General features: G+C 37.6%; 1 protein-coding gene across 1 annotated transcript in view; it reads right to left on the reverse strand.

Moving 5' to 3' along the window:
• Positions 1-604: 604 nt before the first annotated feature.
• The window catches only part of LOC121387469 (dnaJ homolog subfamily C member 13-like), a 179,263-nt gene continuing 158,904 nt past the window's right edge, over positions 605-20,963 (reverse strand). The window contains exons 51-55 of the mRNA XM_041518594.1: positions 13,930-14,109; positions 12,737-12,877; positions 7,394-7,534; positions 2,335-2,434; positions 605-901 (exon numbers count right to left, since the gene is read on the reverse strand). Of these exons, the coding sequence (XP_041374528.1) occupies positions 795-901; positions 2,335-2,434; positions 7,394-7,534; positions 12,737-12,877; positions 13,930-14,109 (669 nt within the window). The 3' untranslated portion in view covers positions 605-794. The remainder of the gene's footprint in view (positions 902-2,334; positions 2,435-7,393; positions 7,535-12,736; positions 12,878-13,929; positions 14,110-20,963) is intronic.

Here is a 20,963-nt window from a genome sequence, read left to right on the forward strand (position 1 = left end):
GGCGGCATTTTTTATCAGCTTGGCGGACCCGTCTGCGAAAATCTTCAGCTTGGCGGCGCAAATTCTCAGCTTGGTGGGTGTACAAGCCGCTTACTGGGGTTGGAGAACACTGAGTCTTCAGTTACAGAATCTATCATTATTTTGGTGGAAAATCAACCAACTAGTCTTGAGTTACAGAATCTATCATTATTTTGGTGGAAAGTCAATCAACTACAGTCTTGAGTTACAGAATCTATCATTATTTTGGTGGAAAGTCAACCAACTACAGTCTTGAGTTACAGAATCTATCATTATTTTGGTGGAAAGTCAACCAACTACAGTCTTGAGTTACAGAATCTATCATTATTTTGGTGGAAAGTCAACCAACTACAGTCTTGAGTTACAGAATCTATCATTATTTTGGTGGAAAGTCAACCAACTACAGTCTTGAGTTACAGAATCTATCATTATTTTGGTGGAAAGTCAACCAACTAGTCTTGAGTTACAGAATATATCATTATTTTGGTGGAAAGTCAACCAACTACAGTCTTGAGTTACAGAATATATCATTATTTTGGTGGAAAGTCAATTATCAAAAGCGTAAAACCACTGCTAAATAATCTGATAATTATACTGATTTTTATTTGCCACATACGTTTTTTTTTTTAAATAAGTTTGCCACTCAATATTGTTTTTTCAAATGTGTGGCTTAGCCAATGCAACATTTCTATTACTTTACAAAATGATCTATATACAGATGTGCGATATAAAAATATATTATTGATCGAATAGTTAAATATATCACAGGAAATGGCCTAATGTAGAACATCGTCGTGGTGACTGGTGTTTAGTGGTGGTGGTACATCGGGCATCGTCGTACGGACCCCAGAGGTGAGGTAACCAGCTACTCCCGGAGTGGCCCCTGAAATCATAATATGTTACACTAATTAGCCCCTGAAATCATAACATGATACACTAATTGGTCCCTGAAATCATAACATGTTACACTAATTGAACCCTGTAATCACAACATGTTACACTAATTGGACCCTGAAATCATAACACGTTACACTAATTATCCCCTGAAGTCATAACATTACACTAATTGGCCCCTGAAATCATAACATGTTACACTAATTTGCCCCTGAAATCATAACATGTTATATTAATTGGCCCTTGAAATCACAACATATTACACTAATTAGCCCCTGAAATCATAACGTTACACTAATTGGCCCTTGAAATCATAACACGTTACACTAATTGGCCCTTGAAATCATAACATGTTACACTAATTGGCCCCTGAAATCATAACATGTTACACTAATTGGCCCCTGAAATCATAACATGTTATACTAACTGGCCCCTGAAATCATAACATGTTACACTAATTGGCCCCTGAAATCATAACATGTTACACTAATTGGCCCCTAAAATCATAACATGTTACACTAATTGGCCCCTGAAATCATAACGTTACACTAATTGGCCCCTGAAATCATAACATGTTACACTAATTGGCCCCTGAAATCATAACATGTTACACTAATTGGCCCTTGAAATCATAACATGTTACACTAATTAGCCCCTGAAATCATAACGTTACACTAATTGGCCCCTGAAATCATAACATGTTACACTAATTGGCCCCTGAAATCATAACATGTTACACTAATTGGCCCCAGAAATCATAACATGTTACACTAATTGGCCCCTGAAATCATAACGTTACACTAATTGGCCCCTGAAATCATAACATATTACACTAATTGGCCCCAGAAATCATAACATGTTACACTAATTGGCCCCTGAAATCATAACATGTTACACTAATTGACCCCTGAAATCATAACACATTACCTTAATTAGCCTATGATATCATAACACATAGCCCCTGAAATCATAACACATAGCCCCTGAAATCATAATACATAGCCCCTGAAATCATAACACATAGCCCCTGAAATCATAGCACATTACCTTAATTAGCCTATGATATCATAACACATAGCCTCTAAAACCATAACACAAAATACCTGAAATCATAACACATAGCCCCTGAAATCATAGCACATTACCTTAATTAGCCTATGAAATCATAACACATTACATTAACTAGCCTCTGAAATCATAACACATTACATGATTTAGCCTCTGAAATCATAACACATTACATTAATTAGCCTCTGAAATCATAACACATTACATTAATTAGCCTCTAAAATCATAACACATAGCCAACTCGGACCAGACTTTGTAAATTGTTTTTACGAGATCACCTGTCAAACTATCTGTTACATATTAGTGATGAAGGGATATTTTATATACAGACAACACCTCGTGGTGCCTGCTTACCTGTTAAATAGCCTGATATGTTGGATTCTGTGATGAAAAGATCGTGTTTCTGATCGCGGTATTCCTTCCACACAGCCGACTTGTCCAGCAAACCAGTTATCTGAAACACAGCACACAACGTAAACAAATACAAACCAGTTATCTGAAACACAGCACACAATGTAAACAAATACAAACCAGTTATCTGAAACACAGTACACAACGTAAACAAATACAAACCAGTTATCTGAAACACAGCACACAACATAAAAAAATACAATCTGTTATCTGAAACACAGCACACAAAATGAACAAATACTGCTGTGTGTGGGTGTACCTGTTCCCTGTATAACAGCTCTCACTATCTGAGTTTTGGTTATGTCACATTTTAAAACACTGTAACCTGTAGTAGGTGTGTGTGTGTGTGTGTGTGTGTACCAGTGTTGGTTGTGTGTGTGTGTGTATACCTGTTCCCTGTAGTGCAGTGCGCTGCATGGCTTTTCAGAGCTCTCACGATTTGAGCTTTGGTTATATAAGATTTAAAAAAACAGTGGCGTGCGTGCGTGTGTGTGTATACCTGTGGTGTGTGTGTGTGTGTATACCTGTGGTGTATATGTGTGTGTGTATACCTGTGGTCTGTGTGTGTGTATATTACCTGTAGTGTGTGTGTGTATACCTGTGGTGTATATGTGTGTGTGTATACCTGTGGTCTGTGTGTGTATACTTGTAGTGTGTGTGTGTGTGTGTGTGTATATTACCTGTAGTGTGTGTGTGTGTGTGTGTGTATATTACCTGTAGTGTGTGTGTGTATATACCTGTAGTGTGTGTGTATGTATACCTGTAGTGTGTGTAGTGTGTGTGTGTGTGTGTGTGTGTGTATACCTGTAGTGTGTGTATACCTGTAGTGTGTGTGTGTATATCTGTAGTGTGTGTGTGTGTGTGTATACCTGTAGTGTGTGTGTATACCTGTAGTGTGTGTGTGCATGTATACCTGTAGTGTGTGTGTGTGTGTATGTATACCTGTAGTGTGTGTGTGTATATACCTGTAGTGTGTGTGTATGTATACCTGTAGTGTGTGTGTGTGTGTGTGTGTATACCTGTAGTGTGTGTATACCTGTAGTGTGTGTGTGTATATCTGTAGTGTGTGTGTGTGTGTGTATGTATACCTGTAGTGTGTGTGTGTATATACCTGTAGTGTGTGTGTATGTATACCTGTAGTGTGTGTGTATGTATACCTGTAGTGTGTGTGTGTGTGTGTGTGTATACCTGTAGTGTGTGTGTATACCTGTAGTGTGTGTGTGTATATCTGTAGTGTGTGTGTGTGTATACCTGTAGTGTGTATGTGTGTGTATACCTTAGTGTGTGTGTGTATACCTGTAGTGTGTGTGTGCATGTATACCTGTAGTGTGTGTGTGTGTGTATGTATACATGTAGTGTGTGTGTGTATACCTGTAGTGTGTGTGTGTATACCTGTAGTGTGTGTGTGTATACATGTAGTGTGTGTGTGTGTGTGTGTGTATACCTGTAGTGTGTGTGTGTGTATACCTGTAGTGTGTGTGTGTGTATACCTGTAGTGTGTCTGTGTGTGTGTGTATATTACCTGTAGTGTGTGTATGTATACCTGTAGTGTGTATGAGTGTGTGTGTGTATACCTGTTCCCCATACCGCAGGCTGTGCTGCATGGCTTTCGGCGCTCTCATGATCTGAGCTTTGGTTGTATAAGATTGTAAAACACTGTGGCATATGTGTGTGTGTGTTTGTGTATACCTGTAGTGTTTGTGTGTGTATATACCTGTGGTGTGTGTGTGTGTGTATACATGTGGTGTGTGTGTATACCTGTAGTGTGTGTATATACCTGTGGTGTGTATGTGTGTATACCTGTGGTGTGTGTGTCTATACCTGTGGTGTGTGTGTATATACCTCTCATGTTTGTATGTGTGTATACCTGTAGTGTGTGTGTGTATACCTGTAGTGTGTGTGTGTATACCTGTAGTGTGTGTGTGTATACCTGTAGTGTATATGTGTGTGTATACCTGTAGTGTGTGTGTGTATACCTGTAGTGTGTGTGTGTGTATACCTGTAGTGTGTCTGTGTGTGTGTGTATATTACCTGTAGTGTGTGTATGTATACCTGTAGTGTGTATGAGTGTGTGTGTGTATAAACCTGTAGTGTGTGTGTGTATAAACCTGTAGTGTGTGTGTGTATACCTGTAGTGTGTGTGTATACCTGTAGTGTGTGTGTGTATAAACCTGTAGTGTGTGTGTGTATAAACCTGTAGTGTGTGTGTGTATACCTGTAGTGTGTGTGTATACCTGTAGTGTGTGTGTGTATAAACCTGTAGTGTGTGTGTGTATAAACCTGTAGTGTGTGTGTGTATAAACCTGTAGTGTGTGTGTGTATAAACCTGTAGTGTGTGTGTGTATAAACCTGTAGTGTGTGTGTGTGTGTGTGTGTGTGTGTGTGTATACCTGTTCCCCGTACAGCAGGCTGTGCTGCATGGCTTTCAGAGCTCTCACGATCTGAGCTTTGCTTGTATGTGTGTGTGTGTGTGTGTATATACCTGTAGTGTGTGTTTGTGCGTGTATACCTGTAGTGTGTATGTGTGTGTGTGTATGTGTGTGTGTGTGTGTGTGTGTGTGTGTGTATACCTGTAGTGTGTGTTTGTGTGTATATACCTGTAGTGTGTGTGTGTGTGTGTGTGTATATATACCTGTAGTGTGTATGTGTGTGTGTATATACATGTGGTGTGTGTGTGTATACCTGTAGTGTGTGTGTGTATACCTGTAGTGTGTGTGTATACCTGTAGTGTGTGTGTGTGTATATACCTGCAGTGTGTGTGTATACCTGTAGTGTGTGTGTGTGTGTATACCTGTAGTGTGTGTGTATACCTGTAGTGTGTGTGTGTATATACCTGTAGTGTGTGTGTGTATACTTGTAGTGTGTGTGTGTATGTATACCTGTAGTGTGTGTATGTATACCTGTAGTGTGTGTGTATACCTGTAGTGTGTGTGTATATACCTGTAGTGTGTGTGTGTATACCTGTAGTGTGTGTGTGTATACCTGTAGTGTGTGTGTGTGTGTATATACCTGTAGTGTGTGTGTTTATACTTGTAGTGTGTGTGTGTGTGTGTATACCTGTAGTGTGTGTGTATACCTGTAGTGTGTGTGTGTGTGTGTATACCTGTTCCCCATACAGCAGGCTGTGCTGCATGGCTTTCGGCGCTCTCATGATCTGAGCTTTGGTTGTATAAGATTGTAAAACACTGTGGCATATGTGTGTGTGTGTTTGTGTATACCTGTAGTGGTTGTGTGTGTGTATATACCTGTGGTGTGTGTGTGTGTGTATACCTGTGGTGTGTGTGTATACCTGTAGTGTGTGTATATACCTGTGGTGTGTATGTGTGTATACCTGTGGTGTGTGTGTGTCTATACCTGTGGTGTGTGTGTATATACCTGTCATGTTTGTATGTGTGTATACCTGTAGTGTGTGTGTGTGTGTGTGTGTGTATACCTGTAGTGTGTGTGTGTGTATACCTGTAGTGTGTGTGTGTGTGTGTATGTGTGTATAAACCTGTAGTGTGTGTGTGTAAACCTGTAGTGTGTGTGTGTGTGTATACCTGTAGTGTGTGTGTGTGTGTGTATACCTGTAGTGTGTGTGTGTATACCTGTAGTGTGTGTGTGTGTCTGTGTATACCTGTAATGTGTGTGTATACCTGTAGTGTGTGTGTGTGTGTACCTGTAGTGTGTGTGTGTGTGTGTGTGTGTGTGTGTGTGTGTGTATGTAAACCTGTAGTGTGTGTGTCTGTGTGTGTGTGTGTGTATACCTGTTCCCTGTACAGCAGGCTGCGCTGCATGGCTTTCAGAGCTCTCACAATCTGAGCTTTGCTTGTATGTGTGTGTGTGTGTGTATATACTTGTAGTGTGTGTTTGTGCGTGTATACCTGTAGTGTGTATGTGTGTGTGTGTACCTGTAGTGTGTGTTTGTGTGTATATACCTGTAGTGTGTGTGTGTGTGTATATATACCTGTAGTGTGTATGTGTGTGTGTATATACATGTGGTGTGTGTGTGTATACCTGTAGTGTGTGTGTGTATACCTGTAGTGTGTGTATACCTGTAGTGTGTGTGTGTGTGTATACCTGCAGTGTGTGTGTATACCTGTAGTGTGTGTGTGTATATACCTGTAGTGTGTGTGTGTATACTTGTAGTGTGTGTGTGTATGTATACCTGTAGTGTGTGTGTATACCTGTAGTGTGTGTGTATATACCTGTAGTGTGTGTGTGTGTATACCTGTAGTGTGTGTGTGTGTATACCTGTAGTGTGTGTGTGTGTGTATATACCTGTAGTGTGTGTGTGTATACTTGTAGTGTGTGTGTGTGTGTGTATAAACCTGTAGTGTGTGTGTGTATAAACCTGTAGTGTGTGTGTATAAACCTGTAGTGTGTGTGTGTATAAACCTGTAGTGTGTGTGTGTATAAACCTGTAGTGTGTGTGTGTATAAACCTGTAGTGTGTGTGTATACCTGTAGTGTGTGTGTGTGTATACTTGTAGTGTGTGTGTGTGTGTGTATAAACCTGTAGTGTGTGTGTGTATAAACCTGTAGTGTGTGTGTGTATAAACCTGTAGTGTGTGTGTGTATAAACCTGTAGTGTGTGTGTGTATAAACATGTAGTGTGTGTGTATACCTGTAGTGTGTGTGTGTGTGTGTATACCTGTTCCCCATATAGCAGGCTGCGCTGCATGGCTTTCAGAGCTCTCACGATCTGAGCTTTGGTTGTATGTGTGTGTGTGTGTGTGTGTATACCTGTAGTGTGTATGTGTGTGTGTATACCTGTAGTGTGTATGTGTGTGTGTGTATATCTGTAGTGTGTATGTGTGTGTGTGTATACCTGTAGTGTGTGTGTGTGTGTATACCTGTAGTGTATGTGTGTGTATACCTGTAGTATGTGTGTGTGTGTGTGTGTGTGTGTGTGTGTACCTGTAGTGTGTATGTGTGTATACCTGTAGTGTGTATGTGTGTGTGTGTATACCTGTAGTGTGTATGTGTGTGTATACCTGTAGTGTGTGTATGTGTGTGTATACCTGTTCCCCGTACAGCAGGCTGCGCTGCATGGCTTTCAGAGCTCTCACAATCTGAGCTTTGGTTGCGGCCGGGTTCTCAACGGCCTCGAGGCCGCCCTCCAGCAGTCGCAGGAGAAATGGAACCAGTTCATGTTTCAGAGCCTGAAATCAAAGAAACCAAATAAACAGTTCATGTTTCAGAGCCAAGAAGCAATGAAAACAAATAAACAGTTCATGTTTCAGAGCCTAAAATCAAAGAAAACAAATAAACAGTTCATGTTTCAGAGCCTAGAAACAAAGAAACCAAATACACAGTTCAAGTTTCAGAGCTTAAATTAAAGAAAGCAAATAAACAGTTCATGTTTCAGAGCCTAAAAACAAAGAAAACAAATAAACAGTTCATGTTTCAGAGCCTAGAAACAAAGAAACCAAATACACAGTTCATGTTTCAGAGCCTGAAATCAATGAAAACAAATACACAGTTCATATTTCAGAGCCTAAAAACAAAGAAAACAAATACACAGTTCATATTTCAGAGCCTAAAAACCAAGAAAACGAATACACAGTTCATATTTCAGAGCCTAAAAACAAAGAAAACAAATACACAGTTCATGTTTCAGAGCCTAAAAACCAAGAAAACGAATAAACAGTTCAGGCCGATTCGAATCACCAGGTTATATCAAAATCTAGGTTTAATACTGGTGTATTTCCATCATTTTACTAACAATATTAGTTATAATCCATGCCAAATGCTTACAGAATGCTACATAGCTGTTGGTAATAATGCAAAAATGAAACGTTTTGTTACTAGCATTTCCCTTTAATTCTAGCATAATATTAAAAAACAAAAGATGGGACGTGTACACTTGAGGGAACCGAGATAACATATGGTAAAATTTTCAAAACTGTGGGCCTGTACCGCCTTGTCCCCCCTTTATTAAGACGAGACAAACATGAAAGTATGTCATTATAAGACTGCAGTCTATGATAGACGTTTATTGCTTTGATACTGGTGGTAACCGATCAACTTTCATTACTAGTACTTCCTGTTTTCGTGCAGTTCATACACTATGAAGAATTTTTTTTTTTTTACTAATTTAATAAATAACTATATTTATTACCCCCAGTGACCACTCATAACAGGGAAAATATTTTCCATATTTTCTCAATGAGAAAGATTATGCAGTGTTGTGATGTACAACATTACTGGATGATTTGATGCTTACAAACCAATGACTTTGACGGTACTAAATATAACATCATCGCGATTTGGCAGACACACAAAATGACGTCAGGTACTTTAATGAGTTTGCGTTCACGACTGTTTTAATATTAAATTTATAACAAAATGTCATTTTAACGCAACTCATTATTTATATTTTTAGCAGAATAACGATAACTTTTGTTTTTGAAAACTATCTATTAACGTGATTAAAATGCAAAGTTATAACAATACCCAGAACAGTGTGTAAAGTGGTTTACATTGTTTCTATAGCCTGCATGTACGTGCATGTGCGCCTAAAATAAAGGCGTTTAGAGAAAACATAGCTGGGGTAATAAATAGAATAGCAAAATCAGTACATTGTACCAGTTATTATCAATGTATGTCCTGAGTGAAATACTTTTCATTTGTCACTCGCTAAAGCTCGCGACAACTAAACATTATTTGATTCGGGACATAATTTTGATAATAACTGGTAACTCGTTTATTATTCTCTATATATCTCAGGCGCTTTGTTGTTCATTTGCCACGAACATGGTGAAGGGGTGGATCTAAGTATACAGTCGTGCTAAAAAAACAGGCAAAAGGGCATCTTGTCTAAAGGGGGAGGGGGTTCGAACCCCCCTACACCCACCCTGTATTCGTTTCTGTACAATGGCGTAGGCAGGATTTTGTAAGGGGGGGGGGGGCGCGGGCGGGCATCTGACAGCCAAGTAAACAATGATACTGAGTACGCCACTGATCACCCCTAATTTTGCGCCCCCCCCCCCCCCATTGTTGTGTGCAATAGACCATGAAAAGTAGGTCATGGTGACCTAGTAATAGTACGCGACATACAGCCATCCCAAGTTGTTCCTCAATGTGAGGTTTGACGGTCCTGTATGCATCGGTATGCAAGATATGGTCCGGACAAGAAAAAAAGGTTAACAGACGGACGTACAACGCCATACCATATGACCCATCAAAGACGGGCGTATAAAAATGAACAGCAGACGAATCCTCCCCTTGATCAAGCAAATTTTTATCTTTTTTTCAATGCTTTTTCTTGGGAGCATGTCTTAACCCTCATAAACTTTGTTTGCCACAGTTTAGCCCTCACCCTCTTCTAACATTTATACACAAGTGCCTGAACACACCATATTTACATGTAGTTAAAATACACATAAATCTGCTTTGAAAGTCCTTTCCATTACCTGTTTTACGTAATGACGTCCCAGCTGGCGTAATGACATCATTTTTCGAGGTTTATCGAAGGATAACCTTCAGTTTGTCTTCGAACATCGACCCATCAGAATAGAGTAAATCATATAAATGCAGAAAGTTTGTAATTATACAAACACAGTCTGGTGTAATACTGGTTTTGTTTATATAAACACAGTCTGGTGTAATACTGGTTTTGTTTACATAAACACTGACTTGGTGTAATACTGGTTTTGTTTATATAAACACTGACTTGGTGTAATACTGGTTTTGTTTATATAAACACTGACCAGGTGTAATACTGGTTTTGTTTATATAAACACAGTCTGGTGTAATACTGGTTTTGTTTATATAAACACTGACCTGGTGTAATACTGGTTTTGTTTATATAAACACTGACTTGGTGTAATACTGGTTTTGTTTATATAAACACTGACCTGGTGTAATACTGGTTTTGTTTATATATAAACACAGTCTGGTGTAATACTGGTTTTGTTTATATATAAACACAGTCTGGTGTAATACTGGTTTTGTTTATATAAACACAGTCTGGTGTAATACTGGTTTTGTTTATATAAACACAGTCTGGTGTAATACTGGTTTTGTTTATATAAACATTGACTTGGTGTAATACTGGTTTTGTTTATATAAACACTGACCAGGTGTAATACTGGTTTTGTTTATATAAACACAGTCTGGTGTAATACTGGTTTTGTTTATATAAACACTGACCAGGTGTAATACTGGTTTTGTTTATATAAACACAGTCTGGTGTAATACTGGTTTTGTTTATATAAACACTGACCAGGTGTAATACTGGTTTTGTTTATATAAACACTGACCAGGTGTAATACTGGTTTTGTTTATATAAACACTGACCAGGTGTAATACTGGTTTTGTTTATATAAACACTGACTTGGTGTAATACTGGTTTTGTTTATATAAACACTGACCAGGTGTAATACTGGTTTTGTTTATATAAACATTGACTTGGTGTAATACTGGTTTTGTTTATATAAACACTGACCAGGTGTAATACTGGTTTTGTTTATATAAACACTGACCAGGTGTAATACTGGTTTTGTTTATATAAACACTGACCAGGTGTAATACTGGTTTTGTTTACATAAACACTGACCAGGTGTAATACTGGTTTTGTTTATATAAACACAGTCTGGTGTAATACTGGTTTTGTTTATAAACTGACGATCAAAAGAAAGTATACCAATTATTTTTATTTTAAATAAACACAATACACTTTCATGGAAGGTTAGATAGGTTCCAGTATTGTTCGTTATAATACAATCAATGACGAATAGTCACACATTGCTGCGTTAGGGAGATGCCGCACGTGCAAAATGAGTTTATTCATCAAATTTATACTGCACGAGAAACATTATACTTGTGCATATAAGGGTGGAAAAAAGGGTGCCATTGCTTAGAACATGCCTCAGTCAACAGTAAAAGACCAGAGAACATGGTAAGGCTAACTGCTGAAGAAAGAGAGAGAGCTATTGGTATGGTGCAGTTGGGTGCGAGTTATGCCCATGTGGCAAGAATCCTGAATTGCACAAAATTGACGATCACCAGGCTAATATAGCGTTACAGGGTGACTGGCAGGACTGCAGACAGACCATGAAGTGGAAGACCCCGCGTCACAACAGTCAACGAAGAACACCATCTCTGCATCTTACACTTACGTAACAGATTCCTCACTATGACGTCATCTGCAGCGACTAGCCTTGGACATGTCATCAGTCATCACACTGTATGTCGTCGACTACGACAGCATGGTATCAGGGCCTATCGACCATTCAGAGGGATGACATTGACAAGGCAACATCGACTTCGACATTTACGTTGGGCACGTCAGTTTCAGCGTTGGCAACATTGGAACTGGCAACGTGTACTCTTTTCTGATGAGAGCAGGTTCCAGTTATTAAGAGCTGATGGCAGGACTCGGATATACCAACGTGCAGGAGAGACAACAGCTCTGTGCTGTGTTCAGGAGACTGAACCGTTTGGTGGTGGATCTGTGATGGTTTGGGGTGGTATCTGTGGCCAACAGCGGACAGACCTTGTTGTCATTGACGGAAATCTGTACGATGTCGGGTCCATGATTGCATATGGTGGACATACACGCTATTGAAACATGTTCTTTGTGGTCAAATTTATTCACCTTCGTTATGAGTGGTCCTTTATGAAATCGCACATTTCACCCCTAGTGCTGTTGTGAACTGTGATATTATCATTTTATGAGTTTTATTGAGTATACTCGTGTTTATTTATCGCCATATTATTATACTTTCAAAATATAACATTTGCATCAACTTGTGTTTTGTGTTGTTTTTAATACTTTGAAAAAATAATTGGTATACTTTCTTTTGATAGTCAGTTTATAAACACTGACCTGGTGTAATACTGGTTTTGTTTCTATAAACACTGACCTGGTGTAATACTGTTGTTTACATATACACAGAACCTGGTGTAATACTGTTTTTGTTTATGTGAACACAGGGTCTGGTGTAAAACTGTTATTGTTTATATATACAAAGGACCTGGTGTAATACTGTTTTTGTTTCCATATACACACAGCCTGGTGTAATACTGTTATTGTTTATATAAACACAGGATCTGGCATCAACTGTAGACAGGACTCGGTAGTGTTGTGATTAAGCCATCGGATATAAGGCTAGTAAGTACAGGGTTCGCAGCCTGGTACTGGCTCCCACCCAGAGCGAGTTTTAATGACTCAATAGGTAGCTGTAAGACCACTACACCCTATTCTCTCTAACTAACCACTAACAATTAACCCACTGCTCTGGACAGACAGCCCAGATAGCTGAGGTGTGTGACCAGGAGAGCATGCTTGAGCCTTAATTGGATATAAGCACGAAAATAAGTTGTAATGAAATCAATGAAATGAAAACTGTCGACAGTACCTGAGAGACGAGCTCCTCTTCGGCTTTGTCAAAAATCCTTGACAAAGCTTCAGCAGCCAGCGCTATCGAGTCACGACGCACCTTCATGGCCACCTTAATGGGGCCAATACAGTCTGTTGTAGCCATGCTCCGGACACACAACTGAAACACACGAAATGGAAATGTGTGTGTATGACAGAGAGAGAGAGAGAGAGAGAGAGAGAGAGAGAGAGAGAGAGAGAGAGAGAGAGAGAGAGAGAGAGAGAGAGAGAGAGAGAGAGAGAGAGAGAGAGAGAGAGAGACAGAGAGAGAGAGACAGAGACAGAGAGAGGGAGACAAAGAGAAACACAGAGTGTGAGAGACAGACACAAAGAAAGAGAAATAGTGTTGGAGTGATTAATCAGATAATCAATTTATCTACCTTGTTGAAACAATACAATTGTCTACCTGTTCACATATCTACTGAGAGACTGACCATTATCAGATAATCAATTTATCTACATTGTTGAAGCAATACAATTCTCTACCTGTTCACATATCTACTGAGAGACTACAATACAGTTGTCTACCTGTTCACATATCTACTGAGAGACTACAATACAGTTGTCTCCCTGTTCACATATCTACCGAGAGACTGTCTACCTGTTCACATATCTACTGAGACACTACAATACAACTGTCTACCTGTTCACAAATCTACTGAGAGACTGCAATACAGCGGTCTACCTGTTCAAATATCTACTGAGAGACTGCAATACAACTGTCTCCCTGTTCACATATCTACTGAGAGACTGCACTACCGTTGTCTCCCTGTTCACATATCTACTGAGAGACTGCACTACCGTTGTCTCCCTGTTCACATATCTACTGAGAGACTGCACTACCGTTGTCTCCCTGTTCACATATCTACTGAGAGACTGCACTACCGTTGTCTCCCTGTTCACATATCTACTGAGAGACTGCAATACAACTGTCTCCCTGTTCACATATCTACTGAGAGACTGCAATACAACTGTCTACCAGTTCACATATCTACTGAGAAACTGCAATACAACTGTCTACCAGTTCACATATCTACTGAGAGACTACAATACAACTGTCTACCTGTTCACATATCTACTGAGACTACAATACAACTGTCTACCTGTTCACATATCTATTGATAGACTACAATACAACTGTCTACCTGTTCACATATCTACTGAGAGACTGACCTCATTAGTTGACAGCTGATGCACGATCTGAATGGCCGACTTTGGAACTGCGTTATTTCTAGACTTCATGCAGCTGAATACTCGCGGAATGTAACCAAGCTGTGGGACCTGATCCAGCAGGGACGACTGGTTTGAAAACAGACACACCACAGCTGTTGTCACCATTTCGAGAATCTCACCCTAAAAACAAACACCTTTTCATAATAATAAACAATCCAGGAAAAAATATTAACACACACCTGTCTTAAGGTAGTAACCAGTTAATATCTATCTAAACGAACAATTATATCACACAAGTTTTCTTGTGGAATTTAATATCGTAAATTTCTTTGGTCTTACCGATAGTTTTATCCATAAAATCTGAACGATAAAATCTGAATACGTGACATGGACCATATCTCTGCACAATGCAGAGTCAAATGGGCATTTAGCAAAACAGTGGTTGAATCTATAAATCTCATCTAGTGCCTCGTCTATATGTGTGCATTGCCACAGAGGACTGCCACTCCCTAAGTAGTTTACTAAATAAAAACTAGCACATCACACCATGAGTAATGCTACCACAGCTGTCAGTTTTGTCACTTCATGTAAAAAGACCGGCCTCGGTGGCATCGTGGTAGGCCATCGGTCTACAGGCTGGTAGGTACTGGGTTCGGATCCCAGTCGAGGCATGGGATTTTTAATCCAGATACCAACTCCAAACCCTGAGTGAGTGCTCCGCAAGACTCAATGGGTAGGTGTAAACCACTTGCACCGACCAGTGATCCATAACTGGTTCAACAAAGGCCAAGGTTTGTGCTATCCTGCCTGTGGGAAGCGCAAATAAAAGATCCCTTGCTGCTAATCGGAAGAGTAGTCCATGTAGTGGCGACACCGGATTTCCTCTCAAAATCTGTGTGGTTCTTAACCATATGTCTGGCGCCATATAACCGTAAATAAAATGTGTTAAGTGCGTCGTTAAATAAAACATTTCTTTCTTTCTTTCTTTCATGTAAAAAGATGAAAAAAATTAAATAAATGTGCACAAGTTTCACCAAAGACATGAAAAAGTATGCACATGGTCAAAATATGGAATAGCATCAGCCATGGTCACTGATGCATCGTATTCAGTAGATATAGCCTCCAAATGTCTCTCCGTAAAACATTTTTAATGTCCTCAGTTGCTGGACATCATAACCCTGCATGATGCAACAACATCTGTGCCAACATTATATGGAATTGTTTTAAATTGTATACAATGAAGTATCTTAGAAGGCGTGATATGTAGACACCAAAAGCTGGAGCAGAAGTTATATTGCTTGACACAAAAGGAAAACTGATGATTGGAAAGTTGAAGTCATCACTTTTGTCCTACAACTTAGTTTCGAGACAAGTGTCACTTTGAATATCTGCATAGATCGAGGTATGAAACTGATTTAATATCTTCAAATATTTCATGTATTTGTAACACTTGCAGGTAAATCAACGGAACGTACTCTGTAATCCTGCTATTATTCAATCAAATAAGATAATCAATACAGCACAAAGTAAATCAACGGAACGTACTCTGTAATCCTGCTATTATTCAATCAAATAAGATAATCAATACAGCACAAAGTAAATCAACGGAACGTACTCTGTAATCCTGCTATTATTCAATCAAATAAGATAATCAATACAGCACAAAGTAAATCAACGGAACGTACTCTGTAATCCTGCTATTATTCAATCAAATAAGATAATCAATACAGCACAAAGTAAATCAACGGAACGTACTCTGTAATCCTGCTATTATTCAATCAAATAAGATAATCAATACAGCGCAAAGTAAATCAACGGAACGTACTCTGTAATCCTGCTATTATTCAATCAAATAAGATAATCAATACAGCACAAAGTAAATCAACGGAACGTACTCTGTAATCCTGCTATTATTCAATCAAATAAGATAATCAATACAGCACAAAGTAAATCAACGGAACGTACTCTGTAATCCTGCTATTATTCAATCAAATAAGATAATCAATACAGTGCAAAGTAAATCAACGGAACGTACTCTGTATAATCCTGCTATTATTCAATCAAATAAGATAATCAATACAGCACAAAGTAAATCAACAGAACGTACTCTGTAATCCTGCTATTATTCAATCAAATAAGATAATCAATACAGTGCAAAGTCAACGGAACGTACTCTGTAATCCTGCTATTATTCAATCAAATAAGATAATCAATACAGCACAAAGTAAATCAACGGAACGTACTCTGTAATCCTGCTATTATTCAATCAAATAAGATAATCAATACAGCGCAAAGTAAATCAACGGAACGTACTCTGTAATCCTGCTATTATTCAATCAAATAAGATAATCAATACAGCGCAAAGTAAATCAACGGAACGTACTCTGTAATCCTGCTATTATTCAATCAAATAAGATAATCAATACAGTGCAAAGTAAATCAACGGAACGTACTCTGTAATCCTGCTATTATTCAATCAAATAAGATAATCAATACAGCACAAAGTCAACGGAACGTACTCTGTAATCCTGCTATTATTCAATCAAATAAGATAATCAATACAGCACAAAGTAAATCAACGGAACGTACTCTGTAATCCTGCTATTATTCAATCAAATAAGATAATCAATACAGCGCAAAGTAAATCAACGGAACGTACTCTGTAATCCTGCTATTATTCAATCAAATAAAATAATCAATACAGCGCAAAGTAAATCAACGGAACGTACTCTGTAATCCTGCTATTATTCAATCCAATAAGATAATCAATACAGCGCAAAGTAAATCAACGGAACGTACTCTGTAATCCTGCTATTATTCAATCAAATAAGATAATCAATACAGCACAAAGTCAACGGAACGTACTCTGTAATCCTGCTATTATTCAATCCAATAACATAATCAATACAGCACAAAGTAAATCAACGGAACGTACTCTGTAATCCTGCTATTATTCAATCAAATAAGATAATCAATACAGAACAAAGTCAACGGAACGTACTGTGTAATCCTGCTATTATTCAATCAAATAAGATAATCAATACAGCACAAAGTCAACGGAACGTACTGTGTAATCCTGCTATTATTCAATCAAATAAGATAATCAATACAGCACAAAGTAAATCAACGGAACGTACTCTGTAATCCTGCTATTATTCAATCCAATAAGATAATCAATACAGCACAAAGTAAATCAACGGAACGTACTCTGTAATCCTGCTATTATTCAATCAAATAAGATAATCAATACAGCGCAAAGTAAATCAACGGAACGTACTCTGTAATCCTGCTATTATTCAATCCAATAAGATAATCAATACAGCGCAAAGTAAATCAACGGAACGTACTCTGTAATCCTGCTATTATTCAATCCAATAAGATAATCAATACAGCGCAAAGTAAATCAACAGAACGTACTCTGTAATCCTGCTATTATTCAATCAAATAAGATAATCAATACAGCACAAAGTAAATCAACGGAACGTACTCTGTAATCCTGCTATTATTCAATCCAATAAGATAATCAATACAGCGCAAAGTAAATCAACGGAACGTACTCTGTAATCCTGCTATTATTCAATCCAATAAGATAATCAATACAGCGCAAAGTAAATCAACGGAACGTACTCTGTAATCCTGCTATTATTCAATCCAATAAGATAATCAATACAGCGCAAAGTAAATCAACGGAACGTACTCTGTAATCCTGCTATTATTCAATCAAATAAGATAATCAATACAGCGCAAAGTAAATCAACGGAACGTACTCTGTAATCCTGCTATTATTCAATCCAATAAGATAATCAATACAGCGCAAAGTAAATCAACGGAACGTACTCTGTAATCCTGCTATTATTCAATCAAATTAGATAATCAATACAGCGCAAAGTAAATCAACGGAACGTACTCTGTAATCCTGCTATTATTCAATCAAATAAGATAATCAATACAGCGCAAAGTAAATAAACGGAACATACTCTGTAATCCTGCTATTATTCAATCAAATAAGATAATCAATACAGCGCAAAGTAAATCAACGGAACGTACTCTGTAATCCTGCTATTATTCAATCAAATAAGATAATCAATACAGCGCAAAGTAAATCAACGGAACGTACTCTGTATAATCCTGCTATTATTCAATCAAATAAGATAATCAATACAGCACAAAGTAAATCAACGGAACGTACTCTGTAATCCTGCTATTATTCAATCAAATAAGATAATCAATACAGTGCAAAGTCAACGGAACGTACTCTGTAATCCTGCTATTATTCAATCAAATAAGATAATCAATACAGCACAAAGTCAACGGAACGTACTGTGTAATCCTGCTATTATTCAATCAAATAAGATAATCAATACAGCACAAAGTCAACGGAACGTACTCTGTAATCCTGCTATTATTCAATCAAATAAGATAATCAATACAGCACAAAGTAAATCAACGGAACGTACTCTGTAATCCTGCTATTATTCAATCCAATAAGATAATCAATACAGCGCAAAGTAAATCAACGGAACGTACTCTGTAATCCTGCTATTATTCAATCAAATAAGATAATCAATACAGCGCAAAGTAAATCAACGGAACGTACTCTGTAATCCTGCTATTATTCAATCCAATAAGATAATCAATACAGCGCAAAGTAAATCAACGGAACGTACTCTGTAATCCTGCTATTATTCAATCAAATAAGATAATCAATACAGCACAAAGTAAATCAACGGAACGTACTCTGTAATCCTGCTATTATTCAATCCAATAAGATAATCAATACAGCGCAAAGTAAATCAACGGAACGTACTCTGTAATCCTGCTATTATTCAATCCAATAAGATAATCAATACAGCGCAAAGTAAATCAACGGAACGTACTCTGTAATCCTGCTATTATTCAATCCAATAAGATAATCAATACAGCGCAAAGTAAATCAACGGAACGTACTCTGTAATCCTGCTATTATTCAATCCAATAAGATAATCAATACAGCGCAAAGTAAATCAACGGAACGTACTCTGTAATCCTGCTATTATTCAATCCAATAAGATAATCAATACAGCGCAAAGTAAATCAACGGAACGTACTCTGTAATCCTGCTATTATTCAATCAAATAAGATAATCAATACAGCGCAAAGTAAATCAACGGAACGTACTCTGTAATCCTGCTATTATTCAATCAAATAAGATAATCAATACAGCGCAAAGTAAATCAACGGAACGTACTCTGTAATCCTGCTATTATTCAATCAAATAAGATAATCAATACAGCGCAAAGTAAATCAACGGAACGTACTCTGTAATCCTGCTATTATTCAATCAAATAAGATAATCAATACAGCGCAAAGTAAATCAACGGAACGTACTCTGTATAATCCTGCTATTATTCAATCAAATAAGATAATCAATACAGCACAAAGTAAATCAACGGAACGTACTCTGTAATCCTGCTATTATTCAATCAAATAAGATAATCAATACAGTGCAAAGTCAACGGAACGTACTCTGTAATCCTGCTATTATTCAATCGAATAAGATAATCAATACAGCGCAAAGTAAATCAACGGAACGTACTCTGTAATCCTGCTATTATTCAATCAAATAAGATAATCAATACAGCGCAAAGTAAATCAACGGAACGTACTCTGTAATCCTGCTATTATTCAATCAAATAAGATAATCAATACAGCGCAAAGTAAATCAACGGAACGTACTCTGTAATCCTGCTATTATTCAATCAAATAAGATAATCAATACAGCGCAAAGTAAATCAACGGAACGTACTCTGTAATCCTGCTATTATTCAATCAAATAAGATAATCAATACAGTGCAAAGTAAATCAACGGAACGTACTCTGTAATCCTGCTATTATTCAATCAAATAAGATAATCAATACAGTGCAAAGTAAATCAACGGAACGTACTCTGTAATCCTGCTATTATTCAATCAAATAAGATAATCAATACAGCACAAAGTAAATCAACGGAACGTACTCTGTAATCCTGCTATTATTCAATCAAAGTAAATCAACGGAACGTACTCTGTAATCCTGCTATTATTCAATCAAATAAGATAATCAATACAGCGCAAAGTAAATCAACGGAACGTACTCTGTAATCCTGCTATTATTCAATCAAATAAGATAATCAATACAGCACAAAGTAAATCAACGGAACGTACTCTGTAATCCTGCTATTATTCAATCAAATAAGATAATCAATACAGCACAAAGTCAACGGAACGTACTCTGTAATCCTGCTATTATTCAATCAAATAAGATAATCAATACAGCACAAAGTAAATCAACGGAACGTACTCTGTAATCCTGCTATTATTCAATCAAATAAGATAATCAATACAGCGCAAAGTAAATCAACGGAACGTACTCTGTAATCCTGCTATTATTCAATCAAATAAGATAATCAATACAGCACAAAGTAAATCAACGGAACGTACTCTGTAATCCTGCTATTATTCAATCAAATAAGATAATCAATACAGCGCAAAGTAAATCAACGGAACGTACTCTGTAATCCTGCTATTATTCAATCAAATAAGATAATCAATACAGCGCAAAGTAAATCAACGGAACGTACTCTGTAATCCTGCTATTATTCAATCAAATAAGATAATCAATACAGCACAAAGTAAATCAACGGAACGTACTCTGTAATCCTGCTATTATTCAATCAAATAAGATAATCAATACAGCACAAAGTAAATCAACGGAACGTACTCTGTAATCCTGCTATTATTCAATCCAATAAGATAATCAATACAGCGCAAAGTAAATCAACGGAACGTACTCTGTAATCCTGCTATTATTCAATCCAATAAGATAATCAATACAGCTCAAAAAATCAACGGAACGTACTCTGTAATCCTGCTATTATTCAATCAAATAAGATAATCAATACAGCACAAAGTAAATCAACGGAACGTACTCTGTAATCCTGCTATTATTCAATCCAATAAGATAATCAATACAGCGCAAAGTAAATCAACGGAACGTACTCTGTAATCCTGCTATTA

The sequence above is a fragment of the Gigantopelta aegis genome, chromosome 13 (assembly GCF_016097555.1).
Source record: "Gigantopelta aegis isolate Gae_Host chromosome 13, Gae_host_genome, whole genome shotgun sequence".
NCBI classification, from domain to species: domain Eukaryota; kingdom Metazoa; phylum Mollusca; class Gastropoda; order Neomphalida; family Peltospiridae; genus Gigantopelta; species Gigantopelta aegis.